General features: G+C 40.0%; 2 protein-coding genes across 2 annotated transcripts in view; one reads left to right on the forward strand and one right to left on the reverse strand.

Moving 5' to 3' along the window:
• LOC126161983 (TATA-binding protein-associated factor 172) overlaps window positions 1–18338 on the reverse strand; it is a 300940-nt gene extending 282602 nt beyond the window's left edge. Inside the window, exons 1-4 of the mRNA XM_049918182.1 lie at window positions 18205–18338; window positions 17807–17858; window positions 17176–17417; window positions 7759–7899 (exon numbers count right to left, since the gene is read on the reverse strand). Coding sequence (XP_049774139.1) covers window positions 7759–7899; window positions 17176–17417; window positions 17807–17817 — 394 coding nt within the window. The 5' untranslated portion in view covers window positions 17818–17858; window positions 18205–18338. The remainder of the gene's footprint in view (window positions 1–7758; window positions 7900–17175; window positions 17418–17806; window positions 17859–18204) is intronic.
• Window positions 18339–18509: 171 nt separating this feature from the next.
• Window positions 18510–19995, forward strand: part of LOC126161984 (nucleolar protein 12) — a 46289-nt gene continuing 44803 nt past the window's right edge. Inside the window, exon 1 of the mRNA XM_049918183.1 lies at window positions 18510–19038. Coding sequence (XP_049774140.1) covers window positions 18941–19038 — 98 coding nt within the window. The 5' untranslated portion in view covers window positions 18510–18940. The remainder of the gene's footprint in view (window positions 19039–19995) is intronic.

Consider the following 19995-nt stretch of genomic DNA (forward strand, 5'->3'; position numbering starts at 1 on the left):
TTGTCTTTATGCAATGTATGCTGAGTATGCCCATAACACAACAAATATGGATTTCCAACCACTGGTTTCCTGTCTCAATACAACTGACGGTGGACCCATTATCACCTATTGCAACTTGACCCAAAATGTTTGAGACTCTTCATATATTACAAAAATCTTATGTATAACTGCAATTTGAAAGACATGAAGGATTTAACCAAAATATACACTTTTAGAAATGAGTGGACTGGGCCACCTAAAATAGTTACATGTAAGTTCAAAGAGGCAAGTGAAGGGTGTTCCAAAATAGCTGTTAACTTGCATGTGGCATCATCTGTGTATTCACAGTTTCAAAATACGGTCTATGTCACATTATTAACTGATTTCTCATCATTGAAGGGGTCAAAGAAACAGATTTCTACATGACTCAATGCACAGTTTAGGCGTATTACTGGATTAAGAATGCATGTGCCTGATTGAGCCAAAAATATATGCAAGAACTGTTATATTGCTGGAAACTGAAAATGTCATTTCTATTTCAGTACCTCTGTTAAAAAATTCTATACATGAACTTATTCTTGTTGAAAGCTCACCTAACATTGTTGTAAGTTCTGGGAACACCTATATAAATATTTCAGAATAACTTTGATGTCATAAAGTGTTTGTGAATGTAGTTCTTTGTTTCTTCCATAAAATGCAGGAACATGTCCACTATAAATTTAGTGAAATCAATTCAACTCTTCTTAAAGGCTGCTTGGAGAGTATGAATTCTTTCATATAACTTGAAGGCAGTGTTTGGAACAATGCATATGAAATTGGCTGTTGAAGGTACCATTATCCTTATTTGGGAAGGGAAATTGGGTAATCGTGGAATGTTTCCTTCTATTATAACTTCATACTCTCCAAGCAGCCTTTAAGAAGAGTTGAATTGATTTCACTAAATTTATAGTGGACATGTTCCTGCATTTTATGGAAGAAACAAAGAACTACATTCACAAACACTTTATGACATCACAGTTATTCTGAAATATTTATATAGGTGTTCCCAGAACTTATATATATATATATATATGTATGTTTGTGTGTCTGTCGACCTGCCAGCACTTTCACTTGGTAAGTCACATCATCTTTGTTATATATATATATATATAAAGATGATGTGACTTACCAAATGAAAGTGCTGGCAGGTCGACAGACACACATACGAACACAAACATACACACAAAATTCAAGCTTTCGCAACAAACTGTTGCCTCATCAGGAAAGAGGGAAGGAGAGGGAAAGACGAAAGGATGTGGGTTTTAAGGGAGAGGGTAAGGAGTCATTCCAGTCCCGGGAGCGGAAAGACTTACCTTAGGGGGAAAAAAGGACGGGTATACACTCGCGCACACACACACACATATCCATCCACACATATACAGACACAAGCAGACATAATATGTCTGTTCCGGCACTTTCATTTGGTAAGTCACATCATCTTTGTTTTTAGGTATATTTTTCCTTCGTGGAATGTTTCCTTCTATTACCAGCACTTTCATTTGGTAAGTCACATCATCTTTGTTTTTAGGTATATTTTTCCTTCGTGGAATGTTTCCTTCTATTATCCAGCACTTTCATTTGGTAAGTCACATCATCTTTGTTTTTAGGTATATTTTTCCTTCGTGGAATGTTTCCTTCTATTATAACTATATATATAAAGATTACCCAATTTCCCTTCCCAAATATGGATAATGGGACCTTCAATAGCCAATTTCGTATGCATTGTTCCAAACACTGCCTTCAAGTTATATGAAAGAATTCATACTCTCCAAGCAGCCTTTAAGAAGAGTTGAATTGATTTCACTAAATTTATAGTGGACATGTTCCTGCATTTTATGGAAGAAACAAAGAACTACATTCACAAACACTTTATGACATCAAAGTTATTCTGAAATATTTATATAGGTGTTCCCAGAACTTACAAATATATATATATATATATATATATATATATATATATATATATATATATATATATATATATATACCTAAAAACAAAGACGATGTGACTTACCAAATGAAAGTGCTGGCAGGTCGACAGACACACAAACGAACACAAACATACACACAAAATTCAAGCTTTCGCAACAAACTGTTGCCTCATCAGGAAAGAGGGAAGGAGAGGGAAAGACGAAAGGATGTGGGTTTTAAGGGAGAGGGTAAGGAGTCATTCCAGTCCCGGGAGCGGAAAGACTTACCTTAAGGGGAAAAAAGGACGGGTATACACTCGCACACACACACATATCCATCCACACATATACAGACACAAGCAGACATATTTAAAGACAAAGAGTTTGGGCAGAGATGTCAGTCGAGGCAGAAGTGCAGAGGCAAAGATGTTGATGAATGACAGGTGAGGTATGAGTGGAGGAAATTTGAAATTAGCGGAGATTGAGGCCTGGTGGATAACGGGAAGAGAGGATATATTGAAGAGCAAGTTCCCATCTCCGGAGTTCGGATAGGTTGGTGTTAGTAGGAAGTATCCAGATAACCCGGACGGTGTAACACTGCGCCAAGATGTGCCGGTCGTGCACCAAGGCATGTTTAGCCACAGGGTGATCCTCATTACCAACAAACACTGTCTGCCTGTGTCCGTTCATGCGAGTGGACAGTTTGTTGCTGGTCATTCCCACATAGAATGCATCACAGTGTAGGCAGGTCAGTTGGTAGATCACGTGGGTGCTTTCACACGTGGCTCTGCCTTTGATTGTGTACACCTTCCGGGTTACAGGACTGGAGTAGGTGGTGGTGGGAGGGTGCATGGGACAGGTTTTACACCGGGGGCGGTTACAAGGGTAGGAGCCAGAGGGTAGGGAAGGTGGTTTGGGGATTTCATAGGGATGAACTAAGAGGTTACGAAGGTTAGGTGGACGGCGGAAAGACACTCTTGGTGGAGTGGGGAGGATTTCATGAAGGATGGATCTCATTTCAGGGCAGGATTTGAGGAAGTCGTATCCCTGCTGGAGAGCCACATTCAGAATCTGATCCAGTCCCAGAAAGTATCCTGTCACAAGTGGGGCACTTTTGGGGTTCTTCTGTGGAAGGTTCCGGGTTTGAGGAGATGAGGAAGTGGCTCTGGTTATTTGCTTCTGTACCAGGTCGGGAGGGTACTTACGGGATGCAAAACCTGTTTTCAGGTTGTTGGTGTAATGGTTCAACATGGAATGTTTCCCTCTTATATATATATATATATATATATATATATATATATATATATATTTTACTAGCAAGTTTGTGATTTCTTTATTTATATATATATTTATTTGATTTGGGGGGGGGGGGGGGTTGAATTGTGAAATTGAAATAGAGAAAAAGAGGGGGGGGGGGGGGGGAGATGTGGTTCAGTAGGTATTTAAACATCCTTCAGATATGCTTGATACTACAATAAAAAACAAAGAACTAAAGATTATCAATATGGCAGTGTGAAAAATAAGCACGTGAAAGTACAAATTTCTAACAATACAGGGTGTTTATAAATTAGTTATACAAAAATAACCTTTAACTGTGAAAAAGGTAAATAAATTACAGAAATAATTGATACAGCGGTGAATGCAGTATATCTTCAACTTTTATTTACAAATGTTCACTGTGGCTAACTTTTATAACATAACAAACATCCCATCTGTAATCAGTTTCCTGTCAAATTCTATAAAGGAAGTATTAATGTACGGTTGCAACTGTGTGCAATATTCGTTGTTGCAGCTCAACAAGGTTTCCCAGAAGTAAAGGAACAACACTCTATGTTTAATGTAACAGAAGTCAACTGGAGTTAAATCAGGTGATCATAGTGATCTGAATATTGTTCCACCATGTCCAATCCAAGTCATCAGCACATTCCTACAGAGATAAGTGAAAACTTCATGGCGTACCATCATACTGGAAAGTAAATTGTGTGTCCATATCAAGTTGTGATTGAGGTATTAGATAACATTCAAGCATATACACGTATGATTTTACCACAGGTATGGATTCATGAAACCATGAATAACACTGTGCATGGTCTGCACCATTATACGACTCCATGATGACTGTTGGAATAACTCTTTGGTACATGCCAGCTAGTGGGAATGTCATAAACTAAATGTGTTAGGTGGGAATAAAACTTGAAGTCATATTGCATTCAATGTTGTTTCAAAGACTACTGCAATTTATTTATCCTTTTCACAATTAGAGGTAACTTTTGTATAAATAATTTATAAACACTCTGTATATCAGAAGAGTATATTCCTTAGGATATTAATTGACTGCATGCCAATGATTATCAAATGTGTAAACACAACTTTCCCCACTTAGTGAATGATATTCCATTTTCACATCTCTTAACTGACAAAGAGGTGACCTAGTCTGAGTAGAAAGTAACCATACTGTGCATTTTGTGATCACTTCTTCTTTATTTTATTTTCATATTCAGTAACTGAAATTTAATGGAAGCTCACTAATGATCAAACACTGTGAAATTGGCAAACAAGGCATAATACAACAACATACCAGGGATAAGATTCTTTGAACATTATTTTCCTATTGTTTTACCAATATTGTAAATTTTAAGACTTATCACATCTCTTTACTAAAGAGGCAACCTGTACAAGGTTGTCAAAGCATCGAGCCTCTCCTATGCAAAGCATATCCAGTACTACCCACATTAAGAGAGAATAACTAAATTGCTATGTCTCCTAAACTTACACCAAGACTGTTGATAACCTTTTATTACTGAGGTGTTTCTACATTATGAATACAAACTCCATTAATTAACCAGATACACATCAGTTCTCTGGATTATTCCAAATTTCCACAATTCAAAAACTGAATACTCCTTTCTTGGTCAAACTGTTGCTACCCTGAAACATCTGAAGCTTGGAAGTCAAACTAGTAGAGAGATCTGCAGGTCCCATGCTTACTCTCTACTCTGGGAGTAAGCATGGGATTGTTCTTACAACAGGAGCTTACATGCATAAAGCATTGAGCAGTCTGGTGACTTATGTAGTCAAGTTTCTTACAACAAAACTAACACTTGAAGCTGGGTAGGAGTTGCTACTTTCATTAAGACAGAACTTCTTCTTAGTTTAATTAGGAAAGAGATTTCTGCACATGCATTTTTGATATTACCTACAAAGAACATAGGCTTAATGATTAGAAAGAACAATCCACCAGTCCCTGGGCAATTACGGAGCTGAGGAGAGTAAGTTTCTGCAGCCCACTTGATTTTACTGTCCTCACATGACATGGGAAAGGGGGGCAGTTCTTGAGGTCATAATAACTAGTGTTGAATCAGTCACAGCTGTCTGAAGGGACTGCTGGGCCTCATTGCAACCGGCTGGTAACTCGAGTCTTCTTACTATGCAAGACCTCTGCCAGGAAGCCGTCTGCTCCATGCAAGGGTTTTCCCCATGGGCACCACCCACCAAGAGCAATGGTTATCTGGCTTGATGGCCACTGCCCAGAGTCCCAGTGCTCCCAAAGGACAGGCACCTATTCCTCAGCATGCACAGGGAGGTAACAGTTGGGGCATCTACAACGTGATCCCTGTGTAGTCAGGGTGTTACTATTGTGCAGATACCCAACAAACCCCATATGAGCTGGCTACTATGACACATGACCTGCACTCCTGTAAAAAAATTTAGAAAAGTGGAAATCAAACAAGATGTCAGGACCAGACATGAGTAAACCAAAATTACTAACGTAAAATAATATTTTGAAAATAAGAAATAAATCAAGTGAGGAAAAATGATAACTGATGTTCTACAAGCAAGCCAGGTTGTCAACTAGGAGTCTGTTCTACAGACAAAATCTGAGAAACGATATAATCAGATAGTAAGACTGTAGCGCAGTAGTACTGCAACAGCTCAACACCCCGTGCTTGTCATTGCTTGTTATGTAATCACAAGTAAGAGAGAGTGAGAGTGAGTGTGTGTGTGCGCGCGCGCAAGGGGGGAGGAAGAGGGCAGCACGTGCCTGTGTGCGCATGGAGAAGGGAGGTGGGAGTGCTTTTGAGATTCTGAATGCCACTGAATATGGCTCTCATGAACCCATCAATTCCACATCTGCATGACAGTCCTGAGACTCAGACCAACAGAAGCAGCAGTATCGTATGTCACGATCCTGCAGAAGTTAAATTACAAAAGCTACTAGTAGATGTTCCTCCTCCTTCAACAAGGCTCACCACGATATGTTCATTAAAAAAATTCAAATCTGATTTCTGAATAAGAAACCTCCTGGATATTTCCATATAATTTGAAAGCTGTTATTCTGTTGGCTAGCTCAGTTGTATTGATATTTGTGCTACATTAGGCACCAAAAGCTGCTGCGTGTATGGCAGAGCACATACACAGCTCTCATTTAATGCAGTCCTGACGAGAAATTAAAGTGAGATGATATGGTGTGTTATATGTGAGACCTGTTTACCATTTTACCTATTATCTCATCTAGCTTAAACATTTTCACTCCAGTCCTTGGTTGGCAGAGAGGGCCAAAAGTCATAAGCCTTCAGTTAAACAGCACATTTGCTTCAGTACTTGCTGGCCAACCTTTAAAACTCTACCATACCATAGCGGAGCAGCAGCAAAAACTCCATGGACAGACATGAGCTAGCTGTGTAGGTGGCAGCTTTATGAACAAAGCACAAAGTTGACACACAATCCATGTGACATCTCTTTGGTAATTGTGATTTCTTTAGGATGCTACTGGGCTGAAATGACATTGACTACAGTGCATGTTTACAGTTTCATTCCCCTCATTCTCTCTCAGCATGGAGTTGGGTCTGTTTTTGCAACTTACCTGTGCCTGCATCCTTGCCAGTGGCCTTTGCCACAACCTCAATATGGCCCTGGTTATATAAATACTTGGCTTGATCCGAACTGTCATCCCCTACAGTTTCTATTTGCTTGTCCCAACAGGACGATAGTGACTGCCACTTACTTAACTGTATATAACATCATTTCACCAAACCTAGTCAAGTGTACACACAGACTGCAGCCCCTCTGACATTTGCACCATATCATATTACAAATCACAGTATCTGCATTGCATTAGTAGAGTTTCCTCCCACCACTCCTTAGGATATACGCCTGATGGCCGGTTGGGTTTGCCTGTCCTACAATACTATAGTTCACATATCCTACCGTCAGAAGACAGAGAGGTGCAGAGAGAGAGAGAGAGAGAGAGAGAGAGAGAGAGAGAGAAGGAACAATAGGAACAAATTCAGGAAGCCTGGAGGGGATGAGGTTTGCAAATGTATGGTGGCAGAGAAGGAGCATAAACCTTCCATATTGTGAAGTGTAAATGAAACAATAATGAATGAAAAAGCATCACCACAGCAGTAAGGCCACATCTTAGTCTGGAGGACAGCAGTTATCAACATCCAGTGCTTCAGCAAGGCAATCACACAGAGTCTAAATTTCATTGGCTGCCAGTGAAAAGTAGCGTTGGATGCAAAGAACACTGATATGGGGATGCCTTCTGAAGGATCACACAATATAGCAAATGCGTGCAAAGTAAAGAAATTTATTATATCAAACAAAAAATGACTGATAGGTTCTTATCTTCCATTGGCAGCTAACCCACAACACATTTCATAAACTTAGTTTTTGTTTCCAAATAGGTTTATTTATCTTTTGCCCCCTCCCCATCATCGCTCAAAGCTATCTGTTACTTCAGTTTTTCATACATGATAAAATGTTTTGGAGCACAAGCCATACAACTACAAATTACAAAAAAGGGTTTCCGTACAAAATCAACACTTACCTGATAAATCCTCATCTTGATCAAATTCCTTTCCTTCTGAAGCCATTAAATGACCTCCATTTGTCAAAACTTTGCACATATCAAATTTTTCAAAAGTCATTCGACCAGTCCTTGCCAGCACAGCAGCACCATCTCTGTCAACTGAATAACAAAAAAATTATATTAAAGAGCTATATCTACAGTTTTGCATGTTACCACCACCAAACAAACTGCTGGGGACCACAAATGTTAGTCACTTATTGCAGACTTTTACAAAAAGTTTCAAAACTACAAACAAAATTGTAGAGTATGAAAACCAAAACAATCGAAAACTGCTGCTGTTATTCTTGTATTTATCAGCCCTAAGATTGTGTTATTGCAGCTCTCCACAATAGTCTATCCAATCCAAATGTTCTCATATCTACTTCAACATACATCCATTGGAACCTGTTAACTGTATTCTTGAGTTTGTCTCCACTACAATTTTATTACTCCTCATTTTCCTCCATTATGAAGTGAGCTATTCCTTCATACCTCAAGATGCATCCTGTTAACTTATTACTTATCTTAGTCACATTGTGCCACAAAACTTTTCTCCCCTCTTCGATTCAGTACCTTTTCATTAGTTACTCAATCTACGCTCTCATCATTCAGCTTTCTTCTAAATGGCTCTGAGCACTATGGGACTTAACATCTGTGGACATTGGTCCCCTAGAACTTAGAACTACTTAAACCTAACTAACCTAAGGACATCACACACATCCATGCCCAAGGCAGGATTCGAACCTGCGACTGTAGCGGTCACGCGGTTCCAGACTGAAGCACCTAGAACCGCATGGCCACACCGGCCGGCTCAGCTTTCTTCTGTAATACCACATTTCAAACGTTTCTGCTATCTTATTGTTTGCAATCTGCATGAAAATACTATGAGACGAAGCAGCTTTTTGCATGAACTTTAATAACTTTCAGATGTCTTGACCATACTTTTTATTATTTTCAAAATTGCCTTATGTGTTTCAACATTCTGACATTTTCAGACACTATAAAATACAACACAAAACTGGTATTATGAGATTTGAAAATATTTTACATTTCATCACTAATTAAAGACACAATATAATGAGTTGAGTATGGTTTCCTAGCTTACCAAGGGTGACAATTCTTGAACTATACAAAAAAGAACTTAAATTAGTTAAAAACTACGGCATGCACACAAATCAACATGTAAACGGCACTACAGATATTTGGATTTAGGTGATGACATGTTCGATACACCTTCCACCATTGGCGACTATGCGGCACAGACGAATAGTGAAATTCTGCATGACCCGCTGAAGTATTGCAACATCGATGCTATTGATGACGACCTGAATGGCTGTTTTCAACTCAGCAAAGGTTTTGGGGCTGTTGCTGTACACATTGTCTTTAATATAGTCCCACAAAAAGAAGTTGCACGTGCTTCGATCCGAAAAATATGGTGGCCAACAGGGGCCCATGTCAGTAGCCTCTGGGTATGCTAGAGCCCGAATGCAGTCCCCAAAGTGCTCCCCCAGGACATCAAAAAACTCCCCTACTTCGAACGAGTTGAGCCCCATCTTTCATGAACCACATCTTGTCGAAATCAGGATCATTTTGGATAATAGGGATGAAATCATCTTCCAAAACCTTCACATACTGTTCTGTAGTCACAATGCCATCAAGGAATATCGCACCAATTATTCCGTGACTGGACACTGCACACCACACAGTCACTCATTGAGGGTGAAGAGCCTTCTCGATCGCGATATGTGGACTCCGCACATGGATGGATGTGTGTGTGTGTGTGTGTGTGTGTGTGTGTGTGTGTGTGTGTGTGTGTGTGCGCGTGTGTGCGCGAGTGTATACCTGTCCTTTTTTTTCCCCCTAAGGTAAGTCTTTCCGCTCCCGGGATTGGAATGACTCCTTACCCTCTCCCTTAAAACCCACATCCTTTCGTCTTCCCCTCTTCTTCCCTCTTTCCGGATGAAGCAACCGTTTGTTGCGAAAGCTTGAATTTTGTGTGTATGTTTGTGTGTCAATCGACCTGCCAGCACATTTGTTTGGTAAGTCTCATCATCTTTGTTTTTAGAACAATTTTATATGATTGATATAACACATATAAACTACAAAACCATATTCTACTCATTATACTACGTCTCTAATCAATGGTGAAATGTAACAATTTTCAAATCTTAGATACCAGTTTTGTGTTGTATTTTAAAGCATTTGAAAATGATGGAATGTCAAAACAAATAAAGTGATTTTAGAAATAATAAAAAGTGTGTTCAAGACATGTGAAATTTATTAAAGTGCATCGTCTTGTTTATCATCCGTATTTCACTTCCATATAGGCTGCACTCAAAACAAATACTTCCAGAAAGACCTCTTAAGCCATAAATTTATATTCAAAGTTAATATATTTAATTTTTCAGGAAAGGTATTCTTGAGGTTGTCACTATGGATTTCAATAGGCCTGTCTTCCTTACACCCACCACAGTACTTACTTAATTTCAACAGCTGAATTGTCTACTGCTTTCAGTGTATCATTTCTCCCTCCACTTCCCTCAGCAAGCCTGAGTTAATCTGACTACACCCCACAAACCGTGTTTTCCTTTTACTGATACCCATCTGATAACTTCTTTCCAAGACACAATCCATTCCCTTCAGCTGATCTTCTAAGATATTTCCCACTTCTGACAGAATTAAGTGTCATGAGCAAACATTAAAATTTTTTATTTATGCTCCCTGAATTTCAATTTCTTCTCCAAATTTCTACTGGGCGTCCTTTGCTATCTGCACTGTGTGGAGGGACCGAGAGAATCTAAAAAGGTGAAGGTCACTGTGAAAGGAGAAGTGGGATCCAGTGAAAGGAATTTTTATGTTAGGTTGGTGTGTGTGTGTGTGTGTGTGTAGGGGGGGTTCCATGGTATGGGCAGCATGTGACACTGGGTTTTAGCCAGAAAAACGGGTACTGTTCTGAAAAGAAAAGTACCCCTCTCAATGGCTAAAACCCACTCCTTTCTCTGGATCCCATCCCTCCTTCCACAATGACTTTCACCTTTTCAAATTCTGCCAGTCCCTGTCCTTCATAAACCTGGTAGTACAAAAGCACTTCTCTACAGGACAGGTACCCCAAAACTACCTCTGCTCACTCTACAAGATGCCGTAGCTGTGCAGCTAGCTTCTACTTGCTGCCCAACATCGACAAACCAAAAAAATCCTGGATGCCCCATTGTAGTTGGTTATTGTGCTTCCGCCAACAGAATTTAGGCCCTCACTGACCGACACCTTCAACATATTTCTCAAAATTTAGCCACTGATTTCAAAGATGCCAACCAATTCTTTCACAGACACTCCATCATGCCCACCTATTTACATCTTGGATCCCTACTCTCATAACATTTGATGCCCCTTCCCTATACACCAACATCCTTCATGCCTGTAGCCTTTCCACTATCTAACACTACCGCTTCCAATGTACATCAGACTCCAAAAACACCACCCCGTACTTTATACACCTTACCAACTACACTCCTGGAAATAGAAAAAAGAACACATTGACACTGGTGTGTCAGACCCACCATACTTGCTCCGGACACTGCGAGAGGGCTGTACAAGCAATGATCACACGCACGGCACAGCGGACACACCAGGAACCGCGGTGTTGGCCGTCGAATGGCGCTAGCTGCGCAGCATTTGTGCACCGCCGCCGTCAGTGTCAGCCAGTTTGCCGTGGCATACGGAGCTCCAGCGCAGTCTTTAACACTGGTAGCATGCCGCGACAGCGTGGACGTGAACCGTATGTGCAGTTGACGGACTTTGAGCGAGGGCGTATAGTGGGCATGTGGGAGGCCGGGTGGACGTACCGCTGAATTGCTCAACACGTGGGGTGTGAGGTCTCCACAGTTGTCGCCAGTGGTCGGCGGAAGGTGCACGTGCCCGTCGACCTGGGACCGGACCGCAGCGACGCACGGATGCACGCCAAGACCGTAGGATCCTACGCGGTGCCGTAGGGGACTGCACCGCCACTTCCCAGCAAATTAGGGACACTGTTGCTCCTGGGCTATCGGCGAGGACCATTCGCAACCGTCTCCATGAAGCTGGGCTACGGTCCCGCACACCGTTAGGCCGTCTTCCGCTCACGCCCCAACATCGTGCAGCCCGCCTCCAGTGGTGTCGCGACAGGCGTGAATGGAGGGACGAATGGAGACGTGTCGTCTTCAGCGATGAGAGTCGCTTCTGCCTTGGTGCCAATGATGGTCGTATGCGTGTTTGGCGCCGTGCAGGTGAGCGCCACAATCAGGACTACATACGACCGAGGCCCACAGGGCCAACACCCGACATCATGGTGTGGGGAGCGATCTCCTACACTGGCCGTACACCACTGGTGATTGTCGAGGGGACACTGAATAGTGCACGGTACATCCAAACCGTCATCGAACCCATCGTTCTACCATTCCTAGAGCGGCAAGGGAACTTGCTGTTCCAACAGGACAATGCACGTCCGCATGTATCCCGTGCCACCCAACGTGCTCTAGAAGGTGTAAGTCAACTACCCTGGCCAGCAAGATCTCCGGATCTGTCCCCCATTGAGCATGTTTGGGACTGGATGAAGCGTCGTCTCACGCGGTCTGCACGTCCAGCATGAACGCTGGTCCAACTGAGGCGCCAGGTGGAAATGGCATGGCAAGCCGTTCCACAGGACTACATCCAGCATCTCTACGATCGTCTCCATGGGAGAATAGCAGCCTGCATTGCTGCGAAAGGTGGATATACACTGTACTAGTGCCGACATTGTGCATGCTCTGTTGCCTGTGTCTATGTGCCTGTGGTTCTGTCAGTGTGATCATGTGATGTATCTGACCCCAGGAATGTGTCAATAAAGTTTTCCCTTCCTGGGACAATGAATTCACGGTGTTCTTATTTCAATTTCCAGGAGTGTATATCATGGCCCACAACTACTTTTCCTTTGACTGGAAGGTATACAAACAAAGCCGTGGTACAGCCATGGCCACTGCGTGACACCATCCTATGCCAACCTGTTTATGGGTCATCCAAAGGAAACCTTCCTAGCCTCCCAAAACTCCCAAACCTTGCCTGCTTCAGGTTCATCATTATCTTCATGATCTGAACTCAGGGCCAAGACACCCTATCCTCATTCCTCCAATTCCTCAACACTTTCTCTCCTGTCTACTCCACATGGTCCTCCTCAACCAACTTCTCACATTCCTCTGCATCTCTGATGGCTCCATCTACACCTGTGTCCACTTTAAATCCACAAATCATCCATCTACCCATCACTTCCTTTTCCTCTCCTGCCAAGGACTTAGCCTACCCCCACCAGAAGCTGGGCCACCTGTGAAAGCAGGCATGTCGGTATGACTAACAAGCAGCTGTCCATCACAAAAGGCCACCACCAAACTGTTGCCAAGAACAGTGGTGATATAATATGCAGCAGAGTACAACATACTAAATTTCAGTGGCTACTTCACAACCCAGGACGTCCAGATACTTGCCCACACAGCCAACTTGTCTGAACTACACAGATGGGGTTACCTCTACAGTACTTCCTCTCTTCCCGTGTAATCATCCTGGATTCAGTCCTAGGTAACCAACTGTTCCGACACCCTCCATCCAACAGTTTCCCCTCCCTCTGTGTTGTCACCACCTTTCATTTCACATTGCCATGTCACCTTCAGCATGTCCCACTCCCCACAAGCCCCTAAAATTGTGCACATTTGCCTAGCCCAATATACCTGCCACTCATCCCTCCCGGAACAAAAATAAAGAGAACTGAAGCTGACAAAGTTCCTTTATAGATAAGTGTACACAAGCCTCCTTGCAGCAGTATCGAAGGACCGGATCATTTAATCTGATGCGCAAGTATGTTGGCCAGTAACCTAGGAATTCATAGTTCAGTTTGTAAATGGAACCAAAACCCAATTCGGACACTCATACATTCAAGGGTGGCCACAGTTTAACAATATGTTAATAAAATACTAGAAAAAAGGGACAGACAGACAACAATTATCAGAACTGAATACTTTGTTGTGCTACTGTAACACTTAACTAAACAAGTCATATATTCTTACTCCAATAACCAACATAATCATTTACCATATTTGATTGAATTTGACAAGTTATAACTGTGAGCTTGATCAGCACGCGGATCTCTGTCTTCTGTGACCAGTGCATGCCTACATCCACTACCCAAGCATATTACACAGCCTGATTCCAAACTTCCAGACTTACGGCTGCATTCGCAGTGGCACCAACAATGGTTGTTAAACACCACTGCCAGAGGTCACCTGATAACATCGGCTGACAGCTTGATCATAGTGCATCTGATCTCCATCAGTTTTTGGTGGGGTCAAGGAGGTTAGGTCAGAATCTATTATTTGTATGAATTGTGTTAGATTTTGACCTCAAAGGGTTGGATGGATACCACAACACTTCTGTGCATGGAGGAGAGAGCTGTAATGTGGCGTTTGTTACCATAGATATGTCAAATTCATGTAAATGAGCTGTATCTGTCTCGAAAAGAATGTGATAAGTACTGTGCACTCAGTCCTCAGTTACTGGAATTACCAATCAAGTTTTATAGATATATGAGATGAAGGATAAAACACTATGCAACAAAAGTTTAAATCACTATAAATTTGTGATGCTACTTTACTTCTCCCACCACCAATTAGTGCCACAAGGGGCTGCCACCTTCGAAGCTAACATGCTGTAGTTTATGTTTTTCATATTTATACATATTACAAAAGTATGTAGTTTCAATGATATAACTCATTATGGATCTCTGTAAACAACATTGTTCCAAGTACAGTTTATTATGCTACAGTGGTAGGATATGCAACTTTGCTGTATAAAGTTTCTGCCAATGAGGTTATGAGCACATAATGGATAATTTACATGGCCGAAGTATATATTGTTTCTATTATATGCTGCATGGATAAAATGTGTATGTGAATAAGAAAGTATTATTTAATTAATGAAAGGCAGATTTATGGGTTCACAGAAGCTCACTTAATTATATACAAAACGATGAAAATTAATGCAATACTGGTAGTACAGTCAGATAATCAGAAACTTCAATACCCTTTAAACACCTGATTGTTGGATTTGAGAAAGGGAGTAAGAATGGTTTTGATGGCAGTATTATTTCAGATTCCTTAATAAAGGAATCAACTACATTACAGAGCCTTTGACTGCACTTACATGAAGCATAGCTGCAAAATTCGGTATACAATAAATTAGTATTCGAGGTACAAGACTGAAAATATTAACTTTCAAATTAGTCCTTTAGGTATCATAAATAGTTTCTAACACATCACACAAAGACTTCAAAATTGTACTTTTCATAACACGGTAGAGGCCTAAATATTGGAAAGATGTAATTGCCAGATGTCAAATATCAAAGTGTCACGTCTAGTGACTGCATTTTTAATGCAAGTATCAATTTTTTTTAATTGAGCTCAAATCACACCTCTACAATACTTGAAATTAGCTTTCATTAACCAAAAGAACATGTCACCTGTGGGTTTTTGGCTTTACATACCACAAAATGATTTTTAGCAACCTTGAAAATCAAGTTTACAAACACTACAATTTGTGAATTTATTTGAAGTTGTGCCGACATACGTCAATTAACCATCAATGACTGTCATCCAACATACACGCAAAAGACAAACTTAAAGTTTTGAATAAGAAGCTCTGAGCACCTAAAGCACAGAAATGTAGAAACACACACACTGCATTTGTAAATCATTTCATGTAACAGAATCACCACCTTACTGGCACAAAAATGTCAGTAAGCAGTAATAGCAATTTGTAAGACAACTAATGTCCACCAAGCACAACCCAAAACATATCCACTAGAGACTATCTCTAATCATAAGATATGCCATCCTCCTCCCTCGAACAAACTATTTTTTGAATTCATAAATTACAACTAAAATTTCCGATAAAGATTTTGCCTGCTTGTGGTTTCCAATAAACCTGAGATTTTGGTCTACAGACTCCGAACTATATCCTGATGATATTTTTCATCCTTAAAACACCATAAACTACTCCTTTGAGTAAACTTACCAGTTTCTCACAATTCATGTTTTGTTTTGTGTCGGCCAGTATGACCAAACAATTGAATTTGAATTGAATTTCACCGACTGTCATCCGAATATGTATGTTTGGGTGATGAGATCAGCTACATTGTGATTGTGGATGTACAAGCAAACTGATTTGGAAAGGTAAGCTGTCATTGGAATCCACTGATACTGGTACTACTGTGACAGCAGCCGCCTAAGTCCTAGTCTGGGACACTGTTTCAATTAATGTACAACCAATACAATGTTTACTTCTCAGAGTAATAGAATTCAAATCTCACCAAAAACCTTGCGGTTGTGGATAAGACAAACTCACATAGCCTTTGCCTCCTGACACAGCTTTGCTTACAGCTTGTGCACTTCCTGGCTGTTTCCAGCCATTGTATTCAAATGAAACTATTTTGTGTGTGTAATGAAATGTAAATAACACAGCTTCCCATTACAATTATATTCTCCAAAAAAGACTTGCTACCAAGTTCAAACATTTAATAAAATGCTGCATGTCTTTATACTTCAATTGGCACATGAAATTTTCCATTCTTTACTGAAAAAGTACAAGATTTAAATTCTTTAAAAAACATGAGAAATAAATCTAACACATCATGCTGACATTACAAGTTGTATCTCTTACAGAGGCCATGGAGAAGATTACAACGCAAGCATTTCAATATATGATGATATGCTAACATAAAAAAGCAAGCAATAGAGAAAATGTTTTGTATCACCTCACACATATAGAAACAAGGCAAGTCCACAGTGTGAAAATTCTATCCAAAGCCTCTAACAATACTGAACAACTAATTACATTTCTTCTGCCTCTATTCCTTATACAACCACGCTTTGTGAAAATCATAATTGTTATTTTTGTTAACACAGAAAACACTGAAGCCTCTCTCTGATATTTAAAATACTGTATGACCACTCACACTTGACATTCAGAAGGCCAGTTTCCTTTTTCCCCAAATCCAGTCTCCTCAGAATAACTACTGACACTATTTGTTGTCACTTCCATCCTTCATGGCATTCTACTTTTAATAAAAAGGATTCCTTTCTGTATAACAAATACTACAACTCATCCCTTAAGCAACTAAAACTATGAAGTGAGGCAACAATACTATGACTGTAACAAACTTCGACACCAACAACCTAAGGCCAAATGTGGATTTTAAGCAACAGTCTCGCAAATGAGGAAATACAGGAAAACGTCATTGGTTACTAAAGTACAACAATAACATGTACACAGTGACAATATGGCACTTATAAATTGTAACGACAAAAACGGTTCATTAATGATATCTCAAATATGAATCACCTGTTCTTTTAGAGAGAGCTGGTGGATCCCACTGAGGGACATTTGATATAACAGCCTCCACAGCCTGAGCAGCTGCAATTCTTGTTTCCCATGCAGAACTATGCAAGTAACTGGCAATACGTGCTAACAAATGATGCAGCTCATGGGGGTGAAGCCGCTGGACTTCACCCAGCTGCCGAGCTGCAGCACGGCGTGTCACCGGAGATGATCCAGTCTCCAACAGAACAAACAGCCGATCCAGCCTAAAAATTACGAGAGAAGTCTTACGAAAACAGCTATCATTAAAATACAATAAAAACCACAATATATTATAAATGGAACAATATGAGGCACCTACACTTATTTATATGTTAAGACTAGAGACAGGAAACAACGTTTATTCTTTTCTTTAGAAAAAAATTAGGATTATTGGTTGGACACGACGGCAACAATGCTCTTGTTTCCACAATATACATTGCTACTGATACATTTCTTTAAGCGCCATTAATTTTAAAAAATGGCAAACGCAGGCTCCTCCGACCATCGGCGTATGTTAGGCACTTTTAACTTTACCATAGAGTACTTTCCACATCGTAATCGTACACGTTTCTTTATATATAACTCAGACGGTGGCTTGGCCACTAACACGTACCTCGAAGTCATCTTTCAGGAATTTGTTTTGATACAGCAGGTACAGTATTCACCTACAAATTAAAAGACGTCATTAATCAAATTGGATCAACAAAACACACAGGACAATTTCTCTTGCAAAGCTGAAGATTTTAGGCCAGGCGACATCAATGTGTTAGAAACTAATGTGCACTCCCATATGGAGGGGTTAAGATCGTAAATAGGTTAATTTGACATTTATTACGATATTCCATTTCTACTGAAATGTTGTCGTTGCTTTTATTTACAGCGAGCTCTACATATCATTTTATTTATACTGAATGGTTCACATCAACTGTCAACAAAGACTTAACAAAATCCATACCAAGTACCTTAATGCAGAACACTACTGCTGCACCACAATTCATCTAAAATACTTACGTTGTCGTTATTAACACTCAAATCGTATGTGACACACTCATCCTGGCATTTCACTTGAATCTTGAATGTTTTTTATAAAAATAAACAAACAAACACACAATAACAAATATTTTACTCGGAGAGAAAGGCATCCTACAACACTCAAATTTATACTGACAGCCATATTGCTGATGAGTCCGAATTTATGCCAGTCTTGCTCTCTGATTGGCCGAAAACTAACCAGGCATTTAAAAAATTTTGGTGGTTGTAACCAATCAAAATTGAAACAGCTTCACCACACCCCCGCCTGTTTCGTAAACAACTCATGTTGGAAATGAAAACATCGTGTGGTATTTATGTTAAGGGTTAGTATTACGCACAGCAGAACGCATCGATGGTATGTTTAGTATAATGAGGAATTTAGGTGCTTGCAGTTTCTGATTATGCGTGCGAGTAATAAAAGTGAATAAAGATAACTTGTATACCAAATTAATTTGTTGTGACATCCACGTTACATTGCATTGCACGCATGTTTAAATGGTACGGGAAGTGCCTGTCGAACGAAATTTCACTATTGTGGACAAGTGTTGGATGTGACGAAAATCAGTTGGTCAGCAAAGATCGGGAGGAGCACTTAATATTAGGTGATACGTATTAAAAATTATTAGTGCAAGGCGTTCGTGTTGAATTTGTGATAGCGGGCGTTTCAAGGAACAGTGAATATTCCGATTAAATCTTGTAAGCTCGAGCTGAAAGGATGGATGACTACGATTTGGTACCCACTGTATTTCATCCGAGAAAACCAATCAACAGAAAAACAAAAGTGAACATAGTTTTTGATCCTAAGGCAAGAAGGTGAGTAAATTAAATCTGAAGAAACTCGTAGTGTTATTTTTTCAAATATGTAATTTAAAGGTTTTTATATCTTAACTATAAATCGTTGCTATATTCAAGTAAATTGTTGCTCTTTGTTGTTGTATAGTTATGAAAGTTTCCGTACACTGCAGAAGATGTCATAGAATTTTAGAACATATGCACATAATACTTGAATAGTAGTCGTGTTAACTTTCTAAAAATGCCCCTACGTGATTCGCAGTTCGTAACTTCTTTTCTTATTCTTATTGTCTAGTTATTAAGTATGATTAATTTAATACAAACCACGATTTCTCCAAAATAGCACACCACATTAAAGTAGACTATGGGTATTTGAGTAAAAGGCACATCATACATTTCAGCCATATAGCCGGCGCCCAACTTTCTTAAAAAAATCTAACCACATCAGTCAGTCGTTAATTTTATCATTTCACGAGTGTTCCCCAGCTTACTTCTTATAATTACCATATTTTTTTGTGTACTATGTGTGCTCAGCGCTGCATCTTTTTAATTCTAGTATTCTGTCATCTCTAGCTTTTGTTTGTATGTTTCTGCAGGTCATTCACACTTTTTATTTTCATTTACATCCTCTTAACACTCTCTAAACTGCCTAATTCCGTTACACAGGGGTATTCAACCTTTTTCTGCCTACCACCCACTTTTGTGTGTCTGATAGTATTAAAATTTTTGGACCAACCAACTTTTCCACAGCATTTATAAAGTAGGTACCAGTAAGTACTTAACTTTAAGAAATCTAAACTTTAAGAAAGCAGAGTTATAGCAACTTAAAGCGGATATAAATAATTAATTACCTACCAAATAATTTGTCAAAATGTTATGAAAACGTATTGAAAGTATTTTTAGAACACCTGCCTCATATCTTGCCCACAAAGAAAGCTGGAATGCCCACTGATGGGCAATAGGGTCCAGGTTGACTAC

The sequence above is a fragment of the Schistocerca cancellata genome, chromosome 2, assembly GCF_023864275.1.
Source record: "Schistocerca cancellata isolate TAMUIC-IGC-003103 chromosome 2, iqSchCanc2.1, whole genome shotgun sequence".
NCBI lineage: Eukaryota > Metazoa > Arthropoda > Insecta > Orthoptera > Acrididae > Schistocerca > Schistocerca cancellata.